The sequence below is a fragment of the Cyprinodon variegatus genome, unplaced genomic scaffold, assembly GCF_000732505.1.
Source record: "Cyprinodon variegatus isolate N-32 unplaced genomic scaffold, C_variegatus-1.0 Scaffold613, whole genome shotgun sequence".
Taxonomy (NCBI): domain Eukaryota; kingdom Metazoa; phylum Chordata; class Actinopteri; order Cyprinodontiformes; family Cyprinodontidae; genus Cyprinodon; species Cyprinodon variegatus.
Window position 1 is genome coordinate 10,171 of NW_015151066.1, and position 20,409 is coordinate 30,579.

The 20,409-nt window shown below is 35.9% G+C and overlaps 2 protein-coding genes across 5 annotated transcripts in view; both read left to right on the top strand.

The window, feature by feature from the left end:
* Positions 1 to 2,004, top strand: part of LOC107096289 (interleukin-6 receptor subunit alpha-like) — a 10,659-nt gene extending 8,655 nt beyond the window's left edge. The window contains exons 7-10 of one of the 2 annotated variants that reach the window (XM_015392883.1): positions 45 to 82; positions 195 to 255; positions 507 to 615; positions 718 to 2,004. In XM_015392883.1, coding sequence (XP_015248369.1) covers positions 45 to 82; positions 195 to 255; positions 507 to 615; positions 718 to 979 — 470 coding nt within the window. In that variant the 3' untranslated portion in view covers positions 980 to 2,004. The remainder of the gene's footprint in view (positions 1 to 44; positions 83 to 194; positions 256 to 506; positions 616 to 717) is intronic. The other variant, XM_015392884.1, reaches the window with a different exon arrangement.
* A 1,411-nt stretch (positions 2,005 to 3,415) lies between these two features.
* otoa (otoancorin) lies at positions 3,416 to 20,404 on the top strand. 3 transcript variants are annotated; one of them, XM_015392907.1, is made up of 33 exons: positions 3,416 to 3,572; positions 3,683 to 3,759; positions 5,494 to 5,540; positions 5,921 to 6,032; positions 6,711 to 6,891; positions 7,983 to 8,059; positions 8,184 to 8,254; positions 8,653 to 8,674; positions 8,897 to 8,945; positions 9,241 to 9,379; positions 10,305 to 10,358; positions 10,448 to 10,641; positions 10,707 to 10,840; positions 11,547 to 11,665; positions 11,771 to 11,895; positions 12,610 to 12,718; positions 12,837 to 13,052; positions 13,130 to 13,300; positions 13,411 to 13,551; positions 14,455 to 14,504; positions 14,717 to 14,837; positions 14,927 to 15,045; positions 15,134 to 15,275; positions 15,438 to 15,631; positions 15,710 to 15,800; positions 15,889 to 16,018; positions 16,966 to 17,165; positions 17,465 to 17,614; positions 17,689 to 17,834; positions 18,279 to 18,415; positions 18,493 to 18,590; positions 19,007 to 19,166; positions 20,042 to 20,404. In XM_015392907.1, exons 6-33 carry the CDS (start codon positions 8,002 to 8,004, stop codon positions 20,122 to 20,124), a joined length of 3,423 nt encoding a protein of 1,140 aa, XP_015248393.1. In that variant the 5' UTR covers positions 3,416 to 3,572; positions 3,683 to 3,759; positions 5,494 to 5,540; positions 5,921 to 6,032; positions 6,711 to 6,891; positions 7,983 to 8,001; the 3' UTR covers positions 20,125 to 20,404. The 3 variants fall into 3 exon arrangements, with proteins under 3 accessions (XP_015248393.1, XP_015248390.1, XP_015248391.1); XM_015392904.1 differs by having other exon boundaries at positions 8,002 to 8,059; XM_015392905.1 differs by having other exon boundaries at positions 8,002 to 8,059; positions 17,692 to 17,834.
* The last annotated feature ends 5 nt before the right edge of the window (positions 20,405 to 20,409 follow it).

Genomic DNA, 20,409 nt, shown 5'->3' on the forward strand with positions numbered 1-20,409 from the left:
TGCGCAAACGCTAACTGTTTATGTTTTGTTGCTTTTTTTTTTAGCTAATGTAGAAGAGGAGGGTCAACCAATGACCACAATGGTAGGAAGTGTATCTTTGGATTCAAGGGATAAACGTATTCACAAATAGAAGATATATATATATTACTTTTTTCCTTTTTGTCTAAATTTGGTCCTTTTTTTGTTGTTATCAGGATGTCTTGCCCTCCATCGAAGACTTGGGGTCTGGTTTTCCTGAGGAAATGTATCTTGATGGTTAGTTCTCCCGCTGTAAACGGTTTCTGTGAGCACATTTTAAAGCCAAGCACAACAAGTGGGAGGAAACACCCCGAAACTACCCCATACCTCACTGGGTTTGAACAGGAAACCATGGTATCATAATAACTGAGGCTTAACAGCTAAACAAGCCACAAGAGACATGGTTGTCCTGAAATAACGCCTTCTTTTAATACAGTTGTTTGTGTTACCATAAAAAGTCCTGTGGTTTTCATCTCTTTTCACTGCAGGTACAACTCATGAAATATGTATCAACTTATGCCAAACTCAGTATCATGTCCTATGGATCTCTGCCACTCTTGCCATCACCTCTGTCATTTTGGCTGTCTACATTTTAAGGTTAATATATATATATATATTTTTTTTTTTTATAAGACAGCATTTAAGAGTGATAGCTTTAGCCAGGTTATTCATTTAAATTATTGCTCTTTTTTATTTCAGACACAAAGATAGGTTTATGTCCAAACTCCACAGACTTACCATCACCCACAGTGATCACGTGTCTCCACCTCCCCCTTCTATCCCTTCAACCCCAGAACGAGAGAATCTTATGTCTGGTTCTGACTCTCAGCTTTATAAGCAGCTACCATCGAGTGAGACACAAGACAAGGAGGAAAATGAGGAAGAACAAACTGAGATGGACCGAGTAGAAGCTATGAACTTCAACAACAAAAGTTATTTCTTCCTGGAGATAGAGCGATGAACAGCCAAGAGGCTCGGTCATGTTACAGGTTCAGAAACCAGCTGACACAATGACTCTTAGCTGGAGAAAGTACACTCAGGAGAAACTTGTACAGACTGCATTTTAATGTATATGTCATGCTTGTGATTAAATGGGACTTTTTTTCTTTTTCCTTGTCTGCTTTAATGTTGTGAAATCAACTGTGTATGCTGGTTTATCACACATTTTTTGTAAATATAACAAAAATTTTATTAAATCTATTTCTGTCGTTTAAATCTCTAAATCAAAAGAGGCTTTTGCCACTTTTAAGAAGAAAAAAAAATCATTACTATAAGTAAGCAAAGCCCTCATCATGAGTTGCATTCTAATTTCACTGACTTGTCTATTTAACATTCTGTCTCATAACCATGAGGTATTTTCGAATATTAAGTCAGCCTGTAGTGTACTAAGTCAACATATTAATATGTATAATACGTATGCTCATTATACTTTTCTACCTAAAAGATATGGCATCCCTATTTAATTAATACATGTACTGATCATGTTAATATGTTAGCTGTCTCATTGATGAGTTAGTTATTGATTGGTTGACATATCTTTATTTGGATGTTGCTACCTCTTTATGTCTTAGCTTTCTCATTATTATGTTTGGTTTATATTATTAAGTACTAGTGGGACAAGTTAAACATATGATCTAGAGGCTTTGTAATCACTTAATTTCCTTTTTATTAAACTGTTTGACACAATAAGCAAAGTTCATCAGTCTAAATAAACTGGATCTATAAAAATGTATACTTGGATGGTGTACAGCAATTTTTATCTTTACTTAGTAAAAACAAGGCATTTAGGTTCAAACATTTTTGTCCAACCACACAAAGTATCACAATTGAAAATGTCCAACTCTGACGTCCAATTAGTTCATTGTGCATCATATTTTCGCAACACTGATAATTAGCTTGTTTTTCACTGTGTTCTATATTTGAAGTCTTCTGTTTTGTTTTACATTGTGAAAACACCACTGTCACTGGATGAATCTCTGAAGCAAATTCTAATATTCTAGGATCTTCACATTCTTACACCGTATCTTGCACTGAGAAAAATAAATATATACCTGTGAATAGATTAAAAATATTATAAAGTGTTAATTTATCCCATTCAAGAGAATTTAGTCTGAATGATGCCATGATCTTTGTGCATCCACAGCTGATGGACAGATGGATTGCGGCTTTGTTTGCAGCAGTGCAGGTGCAGCTCATGTGTGTTATGTTAAAGAAAGGCGTGGGTCAAAAAGTAAAGCCGATTTACCAGTTTGTCTTTGATCCAACCCTCATCCATCACCATTGGATGTGGATCCTTACAGAAAGAAGAAGATCCTCGGTATTAGTGACCTGCTTAATAGGTAGTCAGGTGCATAGCTAAGTCTTACATACAGAGTCTGTTAGCCAAGGGTAGATCGGACTATCTTTTTTTTTTTTTTTTTTTTTTTCCTGTCTGGCAATGTGGCAATAACAATAACTGTTTTGATGCCAAAAAGAGAGCCAAACACATTTAGCTTTCACAAGTGGTGCTTCACTTGTAGGGCTATCCCACATTAGAGCTATCGCCATAGTATTCTGCTTGATTAGTGCAAATAGCTTTATTATAATTCATACAGGGAGTATTACAGATTATATGGACACTGCAATGTAAGTACAACAGGAAAGGAAAAACAGAAAAATATGAAAGAAAGAGGAGATTAAAGAGGAGATAACGATAAAACATCTTCAGTCTGCTTCAACACCTGCAAAGAGATGTGAAAAGAACAGCACAACCAACGGATATAATATAAGAGATACAATAAAATAACACCTTGATGCTATCACTGAAGTATAAGTAGTATTATTTAATCAGACATGTACTGTATACTGTGGTAGCTGAAGATAAGAATATGGGTAGATCGGACTATCGCTGCTCCTCTGAGGTTACCTGGATATTTGATTAGGATATGCTAGAGCATCTCCTTTGGTGATGTAGAACCTGGGGGAGATCCAGAACCCGCAGCATAGATCACAATTCCCTTCTGGCCTGGAAACAATATCAGATCCCCTAAAATTAGTTGTTGTGTGTTGACAGGAAGGTAGGTGTAGAGTATTTCTCTTGTAAACTGTCTGTTTAATTATAGATAAAATTTATTTGGTTGTGCTCTGTCATATTTTGGCAAATTATAAATGAGCCCATTTCTAATATTTTAGATTTTTTTATTACAGTTTTAAGATTAAAAGAGTTTCCACAGCTGTGGACTTTAAATGTACATTAAATGTACATTAAATGATTTAATGTACATTTTAACTATGATTTAATTTAAATCATAGTTTTATTCAGCAGACCTTTCATTTTTTTCCTGACTCAACTATGCCCTCTCGTGGGCAAAACTTTTAAAGCGCGTCCGCTGCCATGGCAACAGCGGTTGAGCAACAGGTGAGCGAATGTTGATGGCCGTTTGGCTTTTGATTTTGGTGGAGAAACGGAGGAAGACTGTTAAGAAGTAATGGCAGAAGATGGAAAAGGTGCTCCGACGACACGCAATGTTGGTCCTTTAAGTCCCGAGCAAGAAGAAAAACTGAAAGAGTTTAAGGTAATAACAAAAAAAAAAAAAAAAAAAAAAAAAAAAGCTAACCGTGCGAGAGCTAGCTAATATGGTGCTGAATGGTTGGATTATTCTACTTTTTTCCTTTTTTGGTTCAGATGCAGACAAGACTTGACAACGAGAGGTATCTGAGAGCGCATCCAGAGGTGGATGAAATTATTGGCGAGTTTCTGAGGTTGGTGGTAATGTCCTTATCGGTTCCAGTTAGTTAACTGCTGAAAAACAATTAATAAAATCACCGAAGTTCACAATGCAGAGCTGATTAGATAGAACAAACTAAAAAATAAATAAATAAAGCCAGGTTTTTATTGTTACAATTAGTGTGATCAGTGTTGTACTAGTTATTTGGAAAAAAAAGTACAGTTTTACACTTTAATTTCAAAAAGTGACTAAGATACTTTATTGATATAATGTTCTAACTTAATTTTCTTGTCCAAAGTACCATCTCAAATACAAAGTACTTTTTTTAACTCTTGACTCGCAGAAACATTTCACCCAAATTTTAAGGTTTACGTCCCAAAGGGAAATTAATATTGCAGTAGATTATAAATTTTTAACCGGTTGTTGAGGGCTAAAGTTACTCTGTTGCTTAACAATCAGATGAAGAAGCTCATTATTGTCCATAATATTCTTCATTGATGAAGAATTCCTCTTTGTGAAATAACCTCTAGAGGTTCTAGAGGAGATCTTAGCTTGTTATTAGCTTGTTGAGGCTTTTTTAAAGCCATTGGCTCCAATGTTGTTACTCCAGCAGATAATGGAAAAAGAGATCACACTCTATAGAAGATATTCAGCATCTTGCTGCAAACACTGAAGACACTTATTACATAACAAATTCATATAGACTTTTTTAAAGATAATTTAAACTCAAACCTATTAAATAAACCTTACATTATGCATTTTCATTAGTTTAATATAGCTTATCTATATAAAAATACATTATTCTTATGTTTATGTATTCAGAATTCATGAAGTATACTCACTAAAAAGTAGTACTAATGAGTATATTATTTTAAATGCACAAAATGTATTTTTTTGAATTCCATAAAGACAACCCTGATCATTTAGAATGTGTTAAGTAATGAAATTACATCAATCTTAAAATTTGGATGAAATATTTATGTTAGTATACAAAAGATAACAGCTGCCTAAAACAAAGACACATCTCAAATGCAGAAGCCGAGAGCACAGCTGTACCTGACTGCTATGGACAAGAACAAGCTAATAGTGGCTGACTGAAATCTATTAACTTAGTCATTAACCCAGGGCAGACTACAGAAAAAATAATAAATAGGACAGGATTTTTCGAGCAAAACACAATTGATGCCCTAAAATTAGCATTATAACAGGGGGAAAACCTTCAAGTTTTTTGAAGGTGATAAGAAATAAGTTCAATACCTCAGAAGCTTTTGAAAGTAGCCACAAAAATAATCCATCCTTGAAAGTCCTTGTATTTATACATCTAACAAAGAAAACAATGGCAAAAAAAATATGCAAGGAAATATAATCTTTCGGATCAACACAAAATAGAAGCTCTAATCTGAGTTGTTCAGATTGAGCCAAGGTTTAAAGACAAATTGGTTCAAACCTTCCTCATTGATAAATCCAGAGAGAAAGGATATTAGAGCTATCATCTGGCCAAAATTCATGGTGCTGTCAAAATGGCAAATAGTTACACACTAAATATCACAAAATACATTTCATAAAATTAAATATTATACACAGTATATTATACAGAGTATTTCCCTCAGCAGTTGTACTATGGAAGAACATTTACAGTAACTTTATGTTGCTGAGGTCAAAATAAACGGAAACTTTGGAAATGCTGTCAGTAGGATTCCAAATGAACTGTAAAGCTGTTGTTCTTTTTGTTGAAAACATGTTCTTACCTCAGTTTTTCATCTAACAGACAATTGCTGGTTAAAAGGCCGTCAGACATTGAGGAATTTGCTGCAGGTAAACTGTAAACATGAAGGCATTCATTATTGCTCCATTCATCCTTCTACACATTCTATTCCTTCACCTGAGTTGGATCTTAGCAGACATAGTTTTAAGAATTATTCTTAAAAATATGTCATTAGTTTTAAGAATAATTCATTGTCATGCCATGTCATTATTAAAAAATTATTTATATTGTTTTTTTGTTTGTTTGTTTGTTTACAAAGATTGAGGCCGATTAGAGATATATAAAAATTGAATTTATTCTGTGATTGTTTAGAAATGAGCATGATGTATGTCTGTAATAAAATAATGGCCACTAAAGAGCAAGATTAGAGTTGGTGGGGATTTAGTCAAGATCAATTTAAACGCTGACAACTGTCAATATCATTTTTCAGATCACTTTTCTTCCCTAAATGATCCTTCTGGCTCCAGAATGACAGGAAACAATGATGAGGATTGAAAGCTCCAATATCATCTACCTTGATCCTTCTGGAGAGACACATCAGTGTATGCATGGGTTCTGTATATAAAACAGTGGCTTTGTTTCATATTCATTTGTTTCCAAATTCCCATCAATGCTTTAAAGGCTCCAACTAATGCATTACTGTAGAAAGATTAGTTACTCCTATGGGATTTGATTTAATTTTATAAAATCATAATAGTGTCTTATGTTAGCCATAATCTAGTTTGATTTTTCAACAATATAAATTTGAACTGTTTTTTGGGCTTATATCAACATTGGTTCAAATGAACTATTAACTTTCCCTAAAAGTATAACTTCTTCAGCAAGCTTCCATGTTTCTATTCTTAGACTTCTCCATACTTTCTGTTACAAGCAAACAGCAAAATCACTGGTATATATTATTTGCGTTAGGAATTAAGAAGGGTTTACTGTTATAAGCTGTAGCGTCCTGCCATTCTGATGTTTCATCATCATGTTTACCTGCGTCATTTCGTGAAGTTCTGAATAGAGCTTTTAGTCGGTATTTTGTTCCTCTTGCTTATATTGCAGTGGTAGATTTCAGGTGGGGAACAACTTTCTGGTTCACTTTGTCCCTCTGGTTATTTATCTGTTTTAATTTATTGACATTTAAAGATGCTGTAATGGAGGCAATTATACTGAGAATTCAGTGTTTATTATGCCAGCTGTCTTAAAAGCATCAACTGCTTTCTTTACTTCTCCAGAACAACCCAACCACCCCCCTCCCACCCCCAAACAGAAATGACACAGTAGCACACCTGCTTTGAATAAGCCAGGGATTGGTAGAAACTCATCTGGCTCACATCAGACGAGGGAATTAGGCAGGACAGGAGCACGCATTCTCACTCTATGCAAAGGATCTACACAGAAAGAGGTGGAAAATCAGTGAGTAATAACTAACTTAACTAATATCACTTAGCTTCATTGTGTTTTTCCTTTTTTTGTTTGCCTCCTGCTTTTTATTTTACATTTTTTTATTAGCCTACAGGTAAGGACTCACCCAATCTGATAATAACTTGTAATTTATACAAACATTATTTAATTTTGCTTGTTTGTGATTGTAATTGTTTTAATTACATATGTCCCTTAATATTCATTTATTAACACAGAAGAACTTACTACTACAAATAGTGAGATGGCATTAACGTCTAGTAATAACACATTTGTAAAGAAATCAGCTTGTTCAGAAAGTTATTTACTTATTTGTCTACACCCTGTTTGTATTCTTTTTTTTCAAATGCTTCATGCTTTTAGTCAGATGCTTAATTCTAAAAGTAAAAAATAAGTTTTCTATTAGTTTTCTTGTATTCAGTGTGTGATAATTTCCATTGCAAGACTCAAACCTGTTATCTGTGGATCTAAACATATATGGTCATGATTAACAATTTTACAGCAACTTGTTTTTGCTTTCAGTCAAACAAACACACAACTTTGACTCTCTGGTAAATGGGTAGTTAGTGTGTTGGTTGTACTTCAGTACAGTTTCCTGAGGTCATTAGATATATTTGAATAGGAATTCAAATCACAGGAAAGAAAGCAAAGGCTAAGATGCAAATGTCTTGGTTAGCGCACCTGGCCTCATCAAAGCTCAAATACAAGAACTCAAACGCTTTGCGAGGCTGAGATTAGGAAAGATAAAGTAGGCTGACATAATTAAAAGGTGAGTTAGCAAATCTGTTTTTTCCCTCCATGTTGTCCTCGATTGTCCTCAAGTTTCCCTCAGGATGAGTAACATGAAGGGTTACCAGGGAGGTATGATTAGAAAACCTCAGAGGAGGAAGTTTGTCACTAAACTGCAGGCGACTCACTTGGAGACAGGTTCCATAACAACCAGATACCTATAAAAGTAGAGAGTCCTACTTTATGTCATGGAAAAATATAATCAAAGTGGAAATGTAACTAAAGAATAATTTAACCAGAGTTTTTGGTCATATATGGGAATGTTGAAGTTCTTACAATGTATTCATTTCTAACAGACAGGCAAAATTTCCGCAGATGTCTCCAAATGGAAGAATGTGCTTTGTTGTCCTCATTATGGCCTGCACAGTCTTTGGTTAGTAATGAATCGTCACACACAAACAGCCTACTTTTTACTGTTTTAGTAAATTATTTAAACACACTTTAAATAGCACTTTTTAACAGTTTGCATTCACCGTTGTATTTATATTGGTTTTTAGCTACTGTGTTTACAGCTGGGCCTGCAGATGCGGCGTCTGCAGATAATAATCCCTTCATGGCTAAAAAAATGGTAAGAAATGTCCTCAATAAAAGGGGTTTTAGTGGAGAAAATTAAGTTAAGTTAAGGTTACAAAATAACCTTACGATGAGTAAGGTTACTTACTCATTGTTGATTTTTTTAAAAATAGGGATTATTGCTATTTTGGATTATAAATTCTTAAAACTTGAACCTGAGTTTTTTTTTTTTTTTTTGCTTTTACCAACTTTAAAGTGATTTGTTTGATTTTATTAGTTAAAATACAATAATTTCTTCACATAGTTTCTAGTCTATACAGTATTTAAAGCACATCATGTGAAATTTTTGGTGTCAGTTTGTTTGTGCGTGATAAGCTGAAATCTTACTGAACACAATATAAAATATAAATATATATTAAATATATATAAAAAAGTTATTTTTTCTCTCATTAGATGATGAAATGCTACAATCAGGGTAAGGAAACACTGATTCTATTTTTTTATAGCAAATTTTTTTCATTGCTGTTGGAATTTAAACTTCACCATAAACTTACCATGAATCCAAATGACGCATTAATATGAGAGAAGGCACATGGACTGTGTCATGGTATATATTAACAATCTCAATATTTGCACAGCAGATGTTTGTTTTTGTTTTCATTGTGCAACACATAAATGTGGAAGTTTCCCATTACAGGATACCCTTTGCCTAAGATGACTCTGTTGAAAACCATCTTCAATAACAGGTAATTGTATGGTACAGTCTGTGGTTTTCGATCTGTTAGGTTTCCATTAGAAATGGCTGGTAGCAGATTAAAAAGCACATAAAGCACGGCAGGTGATCTTTTGATCAGCTTAAAGATTAAAATCCCGGAAATTATTATACACTTTAAAACCATTACTTGAAATAATATAGGAAACACGTATCAATGTATATATACAGTATTTAGAGAGAAAAAAGAGATATTATAAATAATATTGAATAAAAGTGATATGCTCACCTGCTTTTTCTCTTCATTTTCATTCTTGCTGTCTTTGTAGTAACCCATTAGAAGGAGGCCGAGCTGTTGACCAGTCCAACAACCTCCTGTCTACATTTCTTCAAGTCCAGGATTTGGTGACTGGGGTCACAAACAAAAACTCCCCGAATGCACTCCCCATGGATGCTCCAGAGACCTGGGTGTGAATACATCCTTTACAAAAATACATCTACAAACTATATCTTTTATGATAACAATAAAATAAGGGGGGAAAAATAGTAAACATATACATGATTGAAACTTAATCTCAGTGTCTGAAAATTAAATCAGATAAAACCTATTTAGGTCACTCTGACTTTGATACTTTTCACAAGCTCCAACCTTTGCTCATTGTTCCTGGTAGATCCAGTGTCATTGGTTCTGGTTTGTAGGCTGCCTTGCTTTCAAACACCTTTTCAGCTCTTACAAAATTTCATAGGACTTTGATCAAGCCTGCTTGATGGCAACCTGAAAACTTTGATTTTGTTATAATTAATCCATACTTTCTAGTCTGGGTTATGATTAGGGTAATTGGCCATAATGGAAGTCTGACCTGCACCTGAGCTTTACCTTTCTTGCTCAGGTCTTGAGATATTTATTTGATATTGACACATCAGACTAATTTATTCACCATGATATATATTGTGACGTCCAACACTTTCTGATGTTCCTCTATAACATAATACCACCTTGCACAGAAATCAAAGTTTGAAAGGTGGTTTTAGGATTGTTAGCTCCTACCCCCCTTTCTCCTTCTGGCTGAGCCTCAATCTAACTCAATTAATTTCTGTTAGCCTATCACAGAGTTACAAAACCAAAGCTAGGCTTCTCTACATTGTTCAAGTACATATTTAAAAGAACTAATTCAATAAACTAAACAATTAAAAAAAGAAACCCTAGACCTAAAATGTTTAATATTTAGTCTGATTTCCAGAGTACGGTAAATTTACATTAAAAATCTTTATACAATGAATGTAAGCATATGATTCAACTGTATAACATATATATGATTCATTCAAATAACTGAAAAACATTTTATTTACTCATGATACTTAAAGATTTTTTCTTTCTTTTGTGAAAACCAAGATGTGGAATTGCAGTAACCTTCCAGCAGTAATAAGGATGATAAAGAACTCTGTGGTCAGTACAGTAGAAAAAAAAAAAATGTTTATTAATCATTACTGATTTGTAGCAGTTGAACTTTCTTGCTTTTTGGTTTGCGCCCACAGGACCCATCCTGCTGCTATATGAAAGCTTTCGTGGCCCCTATGTCCTGGGCCATGTTGAGAGCACAGCCTGAAAACTACTTAAATTCCAGTGACTATAAAACACTACTGTGGGCTGCCAAACCTGTGCTGGAAGACATACCCTCAGCAAGAATGATGCTCCCCGCCAGGGTTGGCAAGGACAACATGGGACCTATGTGAGTATAATAGGACTTCATTTTATGGTCTTCTTCCGAAAACTAAAGCCACCATTTTCTTCCAGGATGAACATGCTAACAGAAGTCTACACCGTCATGACTGAGGAGCAGCGGGATAAAGTGTTAAACTGGGCCAAAGAACAAGTCCTGCAGAACAACTTTAGCTGTACAATGAGGCCATCTTCTGGGCCAAGATCACGTAAGGGATTCTAAGTCAACAACTCAGAATTTACATATTCTCCTACCCTTTCTGTTGACACCTTTTCCTGTAATGGTCAGTGAGTTACACGAAGGAACTTTCTTGCTTTTCTAAAATAACTCCCCATTTTAATGGGGCAGGTGAACGTATAGAAGAGAGAAGGAATAAAGAGAAGAAGAGTGTGAAAAAAGGGAAGAACTAATTTCCTTCTAAAAAAAAAAAAAAATTTAAAAAAATCATGAATAAATATACCCCTGAAATACTCAAAGTAAGAAAACAACCAGAGACAGAGAGATGAAGAAAAACACACGATCAGAATGTATAGAGCAAATGGTGAGATATTTCATGGAAAATCTTAGATAAAAGATCACAATGGAAAGTTTGACTATATCACTGGCTGAAAAGCAAGACACTGGGTGTGGCACCAAGAAATGAACATTGTTAGATTTTTCCTTGGCCAGTTCTTACAGAACACATGCAAATCTTAAACCTTGTTTGTGGTCACCCAGGTATTGTCTTCCCAACTTAGTATGACGAAATATGGAAAGCTGTAACTTAAAACCTGCTGTGCCGACTCTTAAAACATAGCTGTTTGTTAGACGTTGCAGTATAAGCAAGCCTGATGTGCAAAACGTTTGTTGCTGTTACTTTTCCTATGCATTAAGCATCAACATGTATTGTGTTAACCTCTTTTTTTTTTTCATAGCAATGTTGGAAAGCTGCAAACCGACTTTAGAGTGGCTGGACTCTGAGACTTTGACCATGATGGGGCCATACCTCTCTAATCTAAGGCCAGACGATGTAGATTCCTCTCCAAAAGAAACTGTAAATTGACCTGCAAACAATGCCTTAACACTCCTAACACTGGTATTGTCAAATAGGAGCTCATACAGTATTTTCTCTGATGGTGTCATTTATTATCTCTTCCAGCTGTGTGGATTCTTCCTCTCAGGCCAATTAAGGTCCAACATGACGACCAAGATGAACCCCAGCCTTGGCAGGAAGTTTCTTCAGAGAATTAAGGAGTGCTCTAATGTCTCAGAGCAAATCGATAAGTGTGTATTTATTTGTATTCCCCTTACTTACATTAGTTTTTGTTTTGTGTTTGATACAGTATTCCTAATTAAAGTTATAGAGGAGAATTTTCGCAAATTTTTCAAAAAAATCGCCCTCTCCACTTTAAATAAAAATGCACATGCACAACCCTGTACCCGCTCCTGAGAGGGAACCCCTATTAAACATGTGCAAGAGCATGCACAAGCCCATTTCTCCTCATGCACGCTCCATTTAAAAGTTGCTGTATGAATTCCCCATACAAGCTTACTCACCAAAAGAAGATTTGCAATTTTTCCACTATGTCAGAGTGGAAAAGTGAATATGGGGACGAGCACATAAGATGGCCTTACATAAACATATCACCAGAATGATTGACAATTAGAAGGACCAGTTATTTTGATGATCATCCTCCACTATACCTTTAATTATTTCCTAAAACAAAAAGGTGAAAAGTTGGAACTTACAAAATTTTTCCCACCCTGTTACTTAAGCTCAAAACCATTCACCATTGCTTTTGTCTATTACTTCAAATTTAGTATGTAAATGTTGTTAACAAATGTAAAAAATTTCAGTGATGTAATAACTTGCCGTCTGCAGTGCTTAGCACTGTGGTTTTCAGTCTTAAAGTCCCCTTAGTAGGTGGAAATTCATAAGTTGACATAAAAGAAAGCTAATCCGATTTGATAAGAATGTTTTTAATGACTCATTTCCAGGCTTGGCCCTCTGGCTTGCTATTACGATGCTTCAAACTTGACTCCTAGCTCTAGCAAGAAGCTCCTCTCCCTGCTAGATGACTGTGACCCTAACCCCACAATATTTGAGGTATCTTTCATTTTACCAAACTTACCTAAACTCTTGTGTCTCCATTGATTTTTCAAATATAAAGAGACAGACCTGCATTTCCTCATCTCTCTGTGTTGTTCATGTCCTCTAACCAAAGCTGAAGAAGCGGCTTGTGAACAGTGTGATGACTGGTTCCAATAAATATCAAGAGCTGCGTGACCTTGGCAGCAGCGTTACTCTGCTGTCACCCAAACAACTTTCAAAACTCACTACAGAAAATCTCAAAAGTGTTCTTAAAAACTTGGGAACTGGTGTGAAATGGTCCAGGAGCCAGCTGCGTGTTCTGGTCAAGAATCAGCTGGGAGAGAAGAAGGTGATTCCTCAAAGATAATAACTGGTCTTTTCTGTTCGTTGCCTCCCTAATGTGTTTCTGACTTTTATTCTTCTCAGTGTGATAAGCTTTCAGGTGAAAAGCTGATGGAGCTTCAGTCAGTTGCAGCTGGTTTGCCAAGTTGCGTTATAAAGAATGTGAAGCCACAAGATATCCTGAGCAACACAGAAACCATGAAGACCATCTCAAAACAACTGAGAAAGGGGCAGCTGAAGACCATGCTGCAGGGGGTGAGTAATAAGAAACAAAAGGACGGATACAACATATACACTCAGAGCTGTCATTTAAAGCATTTTGTTGTTCTGGTTGACAGTTTCTTGATATTTTTTTTTCCTTGCAGCTGAGTGAGAATGTCCCTCCCTCCGAACTGGTGCAGAAGTTGGATGGCCCTTTACTTCGCAGTATTTCTCTGAAGGCTCTAAAGAAAGCAAATATCAGCTCTTTAGAAGAAGTGGAGAATAAAACCTGGAGTCTGCCACAGGTAATGTGCATATTACCAGATTTCCTTTGAAGCGTGGACAAGATCAGGTATTAAGATCATGTTCACACTGCGGCCTGAAGTGACCCAAATCAGATTTTTTTTGTCAATATGCAACCTGGATGGATCCATCCATCATCCAACCTGTATATCATTAATACTCGACAAAGATCAATATTCTGCATCCTGCTGTTGCTGAATTATCCAATGGGCATTATGGGCACATACCCAGGGGCCCACTAGGGGCCCTTGCACTCTTAATCCAGCCCTGATCCTCTGAAGCGGAAGCAGGAAGAAAAATCTTCTTAAAAAGTTGTTGTTAATCTGCCGGCCCTGGTTGGAAAAGAAATTTAAGAACACAAGATATTCCCCACCGTTACCATCCATGTTTACTTCCGTAAATACAGGACATGCTGACTGCTTGTGACTTCATTGCGTCCTCTACTGTTTATACGGGACAATTAAGCTGTATGGATGCAATTCACAAAGGAGATCACATAGAAGTCGCATATATTTGGAAATGGGATTGACTACGCAAAACAATCAGCCAATGAGCATTAAGGCCTGCAGTGTGAAAGTAGCCTCAGTAGGAAGACGAGAATAAAAACAGAAAAATTGGTATGTTCTATCCATCATCCATCCATACATCCATCCATCCATTAGTCCATCCATCCATCCAGCCATCACTCACCTTTTAAAAATAGATAATTTTGTATGGAAAATGTATAGCATTTATATGTAAGCTATATAAATTTCATATCTTCCGTCTTTCACCAGCTTGTTATACCATTTCTGTTATAAAATGTATTTATCTTTATAAAGTTGTAAAGATTACCTCCTAATGAAATAAAAAGACATGAGATTTTTTTTTGTTAAAAATTCTTTGCAATCGTTGCTTCCTCTTAGGCTGCCTATTTGGCAAAGAAGATGCATGACCAAAAGCAGCTCCACTACAGGTAATGGCAACAAAATAAAGTAGTTTTTAGTTTTAGAAATAGAATTCTGTTTTTGGGTAAGATTTTTATATTAAAATGCATTAATGCTAATCACCATCCAAAGCCTGACTTCTGATCTGTGTTGGATTCTTTGCAGTTGTGGTCATATATTCTCCTATGTCACTCATTACACTCAGTTTTTTATTTTTATTTTTTTTTTGTTTCTGTGATAGGAGGCTGAATTCTGTCCTCCAGGGCATAACCTGCAACATGATTGATCAAGTAAATGACAGCTATGTCCTGGATATGGCTCAGTCCATAACAGAGACTCCACAGTGGCTTTCCAAATTCCAGGTACATTGCTACCCAATGGGTCTTCATAATCTTAAACAAGCATACATCATCAGGTATATCTAATGACAGTGCACCTATTGTCTGTTCAGGCACAGTGTGCAGCATGGAAGGTTTTTAAGACTTTGGAGAAGGAGAGGCCAGATTATTTCAAGAATATCACTGTGCTGGAGCTGGAAAGGATTCCCACTGTGCTACTGATTCATCTGCTGTGAGGAGACAAGCACACAGTTATACTTTGATCAATGTAAAAGCTTTTGTTTATTTATATGATATATTCTCTGTTTCATTCATGCCAGACCTTCAAAAATAAAGGAATTACCTCAGACTTTGTGCCCGGTCTTCCTCGGAAAGATGGAAATGGCCGACCTGACCTCCCTGCCTCCTCGTGCCCCATCACGTCCTGCACTCACCGAGAGAGCTCTGCGTTGCCTGCTCAATGTATATAAATATATATATATGCACGTATTTAAAAAAAAAAACATTGATTAAGACTAAAATCTGGATGGGGTATTTGGAATGGATTGAAGATTTTAAAAATTATTTTTGCTGGAGTAATTAAGATTAAGATCACTTAATGACAGCTTCCTGTGAGTTGTTTAGGGGAAGAATATCTCTGGGTTGACCAGTCCAGATGTACCAAGGCTTGGCCCGCTCCTGTGCGAGATGAAACCCTCCACACTGCGCCTTATGGCCCCTGAAGTGTTGAAGTTCAGCCTCCAGGCCATGGCTTCCTGCAAACACATTCCTCAGCCTCACTGGACCGATCTGATCCAACTGGTCAACCAGGTGTTTGGGTGGGTGCAGCTCTCAGTGAATGCTGGAATTGCTTCAGGGGAGGTAACATCTAATGAACGAACATTTCTTTCCTGCAGGAGTCCCTCTGATTGGCCAGCTGAGACCATGGAATCACTGGGTCCGCTTATTCTGATGGATGACAATGCCACCTCCTCTTTGCCTAATAAAGTGTGTATGCTGCTTTCCCTTACACCGTTTTTACTTTACGTCACTAAAAAGTAATATGAACATTTTCTTTTCTTATGTGCCTTTTTAGCCTTGGATGAAGGATGTCCTTATTTACCTGAAGCCACGCCTTACCCAAATCTCAGATGCACTGAGAAAGAAGATCTTTGACCTCACCACCGACGTCACTGCATCAAACGTAGCACGTAAAAGGCGAGCAGGTGAGGAACTCATGTTTTCAGGTTCTGACTGACAGAAGACATTTTTTGCAGTTTTATTCGGAGCTTTCATAGAAACTGCAGCTCCTGCCGATTACTCACATCCAAATTTGCTGGAATATTGAGAGATTTAATTTCTAAAGAATTATTTAGTTTAGTTATTTGGCTCTAAGGGAAGGTAACACATATGAGATATGTTTAAAACACGAGGGACCGTGATCCCTGAAGAGCACGGTGGAGAACCACTGTCTTCTATGAAAGAGCTGCCTTCATTTTTTTAAATTTAAACCTCTTCCTTCGCTGTCTGTCTTATTAGAGTGGTGTACCACTGGGCGGGATTCTCTGTGCACTTTCACTCTTTTTTCATTTTTCCTCTCAGCCAGCTAGTTTATTGCTTTGTTTTAGTTTATCATTCATACTGCTATAAAATATATATGAGTTCAATGTTTCCTAAGTATGTTTATATGCCTAAATATTTTTGTTTGGTTTTTATTTTTTTTTTTATTTTAAGAAATGTAATAATACCCTACCTAGTTTTTTTAAATTATCATAAATATTTACTGTTTAAATTCTCCTTGGAGATAACCAAAGGATATAAAATCTGCTAAACTGTTTTGTTTCTAAACATTAGAACAAGAAGGAGCCTAAACCTTCTGGCATTTTTTTTTTATTGCCAAAGAGGTTAATATTAAAATCTTTTTCCAGTTAAACACATGAAAGCAAAAGCTTTAGCTTAAATTGAACTTCCTTAACATATGTATTTTTACCAAGCATTTTGGTATGTTTTATATTTCAAGAATCCACAGTTTATGTGATTCCTGTTTTTGACATAAACATCTCTGACTCCCTCATGAAAAGGACTCTGGGAGAAATATTGCTAATGAAAAAATTCAGGCAATAACAAAAATGAATTTGTTTCCTACTGAATGCTCCTTTTTTGTTTTTCTCAGTTATTGAAGATCTCTCCAGCAACGGTACAGAACCTACAGTAGCATTTGTTGAAGAGCTGGGCCTGGACAATGTTTTCTGGACGGCAGCAAATCTGGAACTGCTGTCAAACAGCACATTCCTGGCTACTGTGGAAACGCTCGGGTCGGTCCCTGGTTACAGCTCCGACCAGCTGGACAGGCTCTATAGAAAAGCAGTTGAGGTACAGTCATCAAATTGATCTCTAGGGATGGTTCAGTGATTTAATTAGGAGTTTTTCTGTCTTCTTTCTTTTTTATTCAAGACTTCCTGCATTTAGAAAATGAACACAATGCATCTCTAACATTATTACCAGTTGAAATATTAAAGCTTATCATTGACCCAGAAACAGCACAAACAGCACAATATCTAAATTAATATGAAGAATTCTAAATGTCATCAGTTTTAATTCTTTACTTGTTAAAATAAAGAAATAAATCTTACTCACTGTACTCAAATAAACTTTCGTTTTATTTACTGTAGGTGTTTGGCCCAGTAGCAAACATGACTGAAGATGTTATCGTTCAGCTGGGCTGTATTACTCAAGGTTTCTCCAACTCTGAACTGGAAAAGCTTCCATTTTCCCTGGACAGCCTGGATGAAATTGGCACCTGTGGTTGGAGAGACTCACAGGTGAATTATAGAAATCGCTCTGCTTGACTGCAAATAGTAGATCAGTATTAACCACAACACAACTTTTGTCTCAGCAGTTAGCTTCCGTTTGGAAGGCTGTTGCTGAATATAACAATCTGACTGCAAAGCTGCTGGGATCAGCAGAGATGGTTCAGCTGAGCCGCTTCATATGTGGTCTGAGCTCCAAGGAAATCAGTCAGCTCAGTGTGGCGGCCTTTAGGTATGTGTCATCAATCTTTGTTTTTGTTCTGTGGGACAAGATTTTATAATTGATATCTACAGATATTTTTCATTCAGACGCTAAAGTATTTTACGAATAAAAATGGGTAAAATTCCAGTTCTGAGATTAGGGACTGAGGTGAAAGAGGGATTTTATAAAAAATATATTGACATTTCAGATTTTAGTTCTAAAATATTTTTGAAAAACTAGCATCATTTTCCTTTAACTTTACTATTATGCAAATTGGTCAAAATCCAAATAATATATACTTTAACGTTTTCAATTAGTGACATGCACTTTTGCAAAAAAGAAAAAACAACAACTTTAGTATGAATATTAATGTTCTCATTTTTTCATGCCTGTTTTTTCATATGAGGTGAAAAACTGTCTCTCTTGTTGCTGGCTGTGGATTAAGGCTATTTTAATGTTGGGGTTTTATCACAGCGATGCAGTGGGCTCCCTGGATGCTCCTCACTGTCCTGTCAAGGTATTACAGGAGCTAAAAAATGTTGCTATATCTGCATTTGGAGATCCCTGCAACTGGACCGAGGCTCAAGTTTCTGACCTGAACAACATCATTGGTAGGATTAGCTTGTCCATGGACTAAAAATCTTAATGTCTGAACAATTGTAATTGTTCCTTGTTGGTTTGTCTCCAGCTGGTTTGAATAATACCGAAATGGCTTCCCTGAGCCCCTCTGTCTTCCCCTTCATCAGCAAGAGCATCATTTCCCAAATTCCTCCTGAAAACTTTGCTGTAAGTAGCTTCATCTGATCAGATTTCTGCCCACATTAAGTCCAGCCCCAGCTGTGTGTTGACTGCTCAAGCATAGTATCTTATATAATTAGGAGGACCAAAAGTGCTGCCAAAATCCACATGGTATATGTGGATTTTAGAGCGGCTCTGTGTAAAAGGTTTTACCCATTTGAAGTAAAGAACACTCAGTAATGCACGCATTCAGTGGTTTTTTAAACTTCAGGCAAAATGAAATAAAACTTTCAAATCTGGAAACTTCAGAATCATAAAGTCAGTCAGGTATGTCAAGTTAACCAAACAAAAAAATATATTTTTTACTTTGTAAAAATTACATTTACCATCTTATTCTTGGCTCCAAATCTTAATAATTTTTCATTAATAAAGAATCAACATAAATGTTTCCGTTTCTCCTTCAGGCTCTCTCCGTTGTTCAGATGTTGGCTCTCGGTCCCGACAATGCTGCCATGGTGACCAGTGAACAGCGAGAAGTGCTAACAGAGGAACAATTGAGTGTTCTTGAGAAGGTGCGCACCGGTGAGAGCGAGGAGGGGAAACAGTCTCAGTCGACAGAGTCCGGTAAGAAAGTTTACGACTGAATTATCCTAAAATGTAGCCCTGTTCTATTTTTGTCTGATTTATGTTATGATCCAATAATCAACAACATACCTTCACATTCTAAAAGACATTTCAAATGTTCAGATTATTGATTAAAATAAAGTAAAAAAATCATATGGGTCATTTGTAGTTAACTCTTTTTTATTACATAGTTTTGCTCACACGAAAACTCAAAAAAGTAATTAATTCATGGATTATATCTGTTAAATAAAAACTATTCCTGACATTGGATACTATTCTTTATTACTGCTGACATTGTCCTCAGTTAAACTTAAGTTTTAGAAAGCTAATTTTTAGCTTCTTTTTTGTTCCTTTGGTGTTTTTTTTTTTTAAAGCTTTGTTTTGAATATTTTATTCTACTTATTGTTTTTCTACATGGTCTCATGTTTTTGTTTTTTAATTCTCCGGTTAGAATAAATGGGGTAAAAAAAATGGGGTATACTCGATTAAAATGGGGTATACTCGATTTTTACCAACATATATTTGTCATTGTTTGGTACCAATAAAAGAGACCTGAATCATTAGTTGGCACTGGCCATGTTAGCCTAAATAAACCAAATTATATTTAAGGGAACAAGAACTGATTTCCACTTGTACTAATTAATTTGTGTAAACATCGTATTGTTTGGTTATGATTACTGAAATATTTCTGGTCAAAAACATTTACTTTATTTAAGATTAATCTTTAAGCCTGAATTGAGCACTAAGCTAAACATTAACATTAAAACAAACTTAAAACTGTGACAGGACTGATGCAGATTCATATTAAGATTTATAAATATTTCAGCTGTAAAGGTCATCTTTGCATTTCCGTCATATTTCATCCCTCTCTCCAGGAGCTCCTGGGCTGAACCTGGAAGGAATCTCCACCTTCATGAAGCCTATTCTGGTTCTCCTTTTTGGATTCCTTCTGCTTTAAAGACGGGTCTGTTCCATCCTGGTGCAGAAACAGGAGTCATCCTCATGAAGCACTTTTTCACTATTTAATGTGTGTCGACTGTAGTTAAGTCTTGGATTATTTACACTGTGTGATTTTAGAGCTGGGTTTTAAATGCTTCTCACAAAATGACTTTGTAAACTGTTTAATGGTTATAACTGAGCTTCAAATATGTTCTATGTTTATTGTAAGAGGTTATTGTGTTAAAATGAATGCTCTGTCTGGAATGGATCTACAGGAAAACTCCATATTCATGAAGTCTGTTCG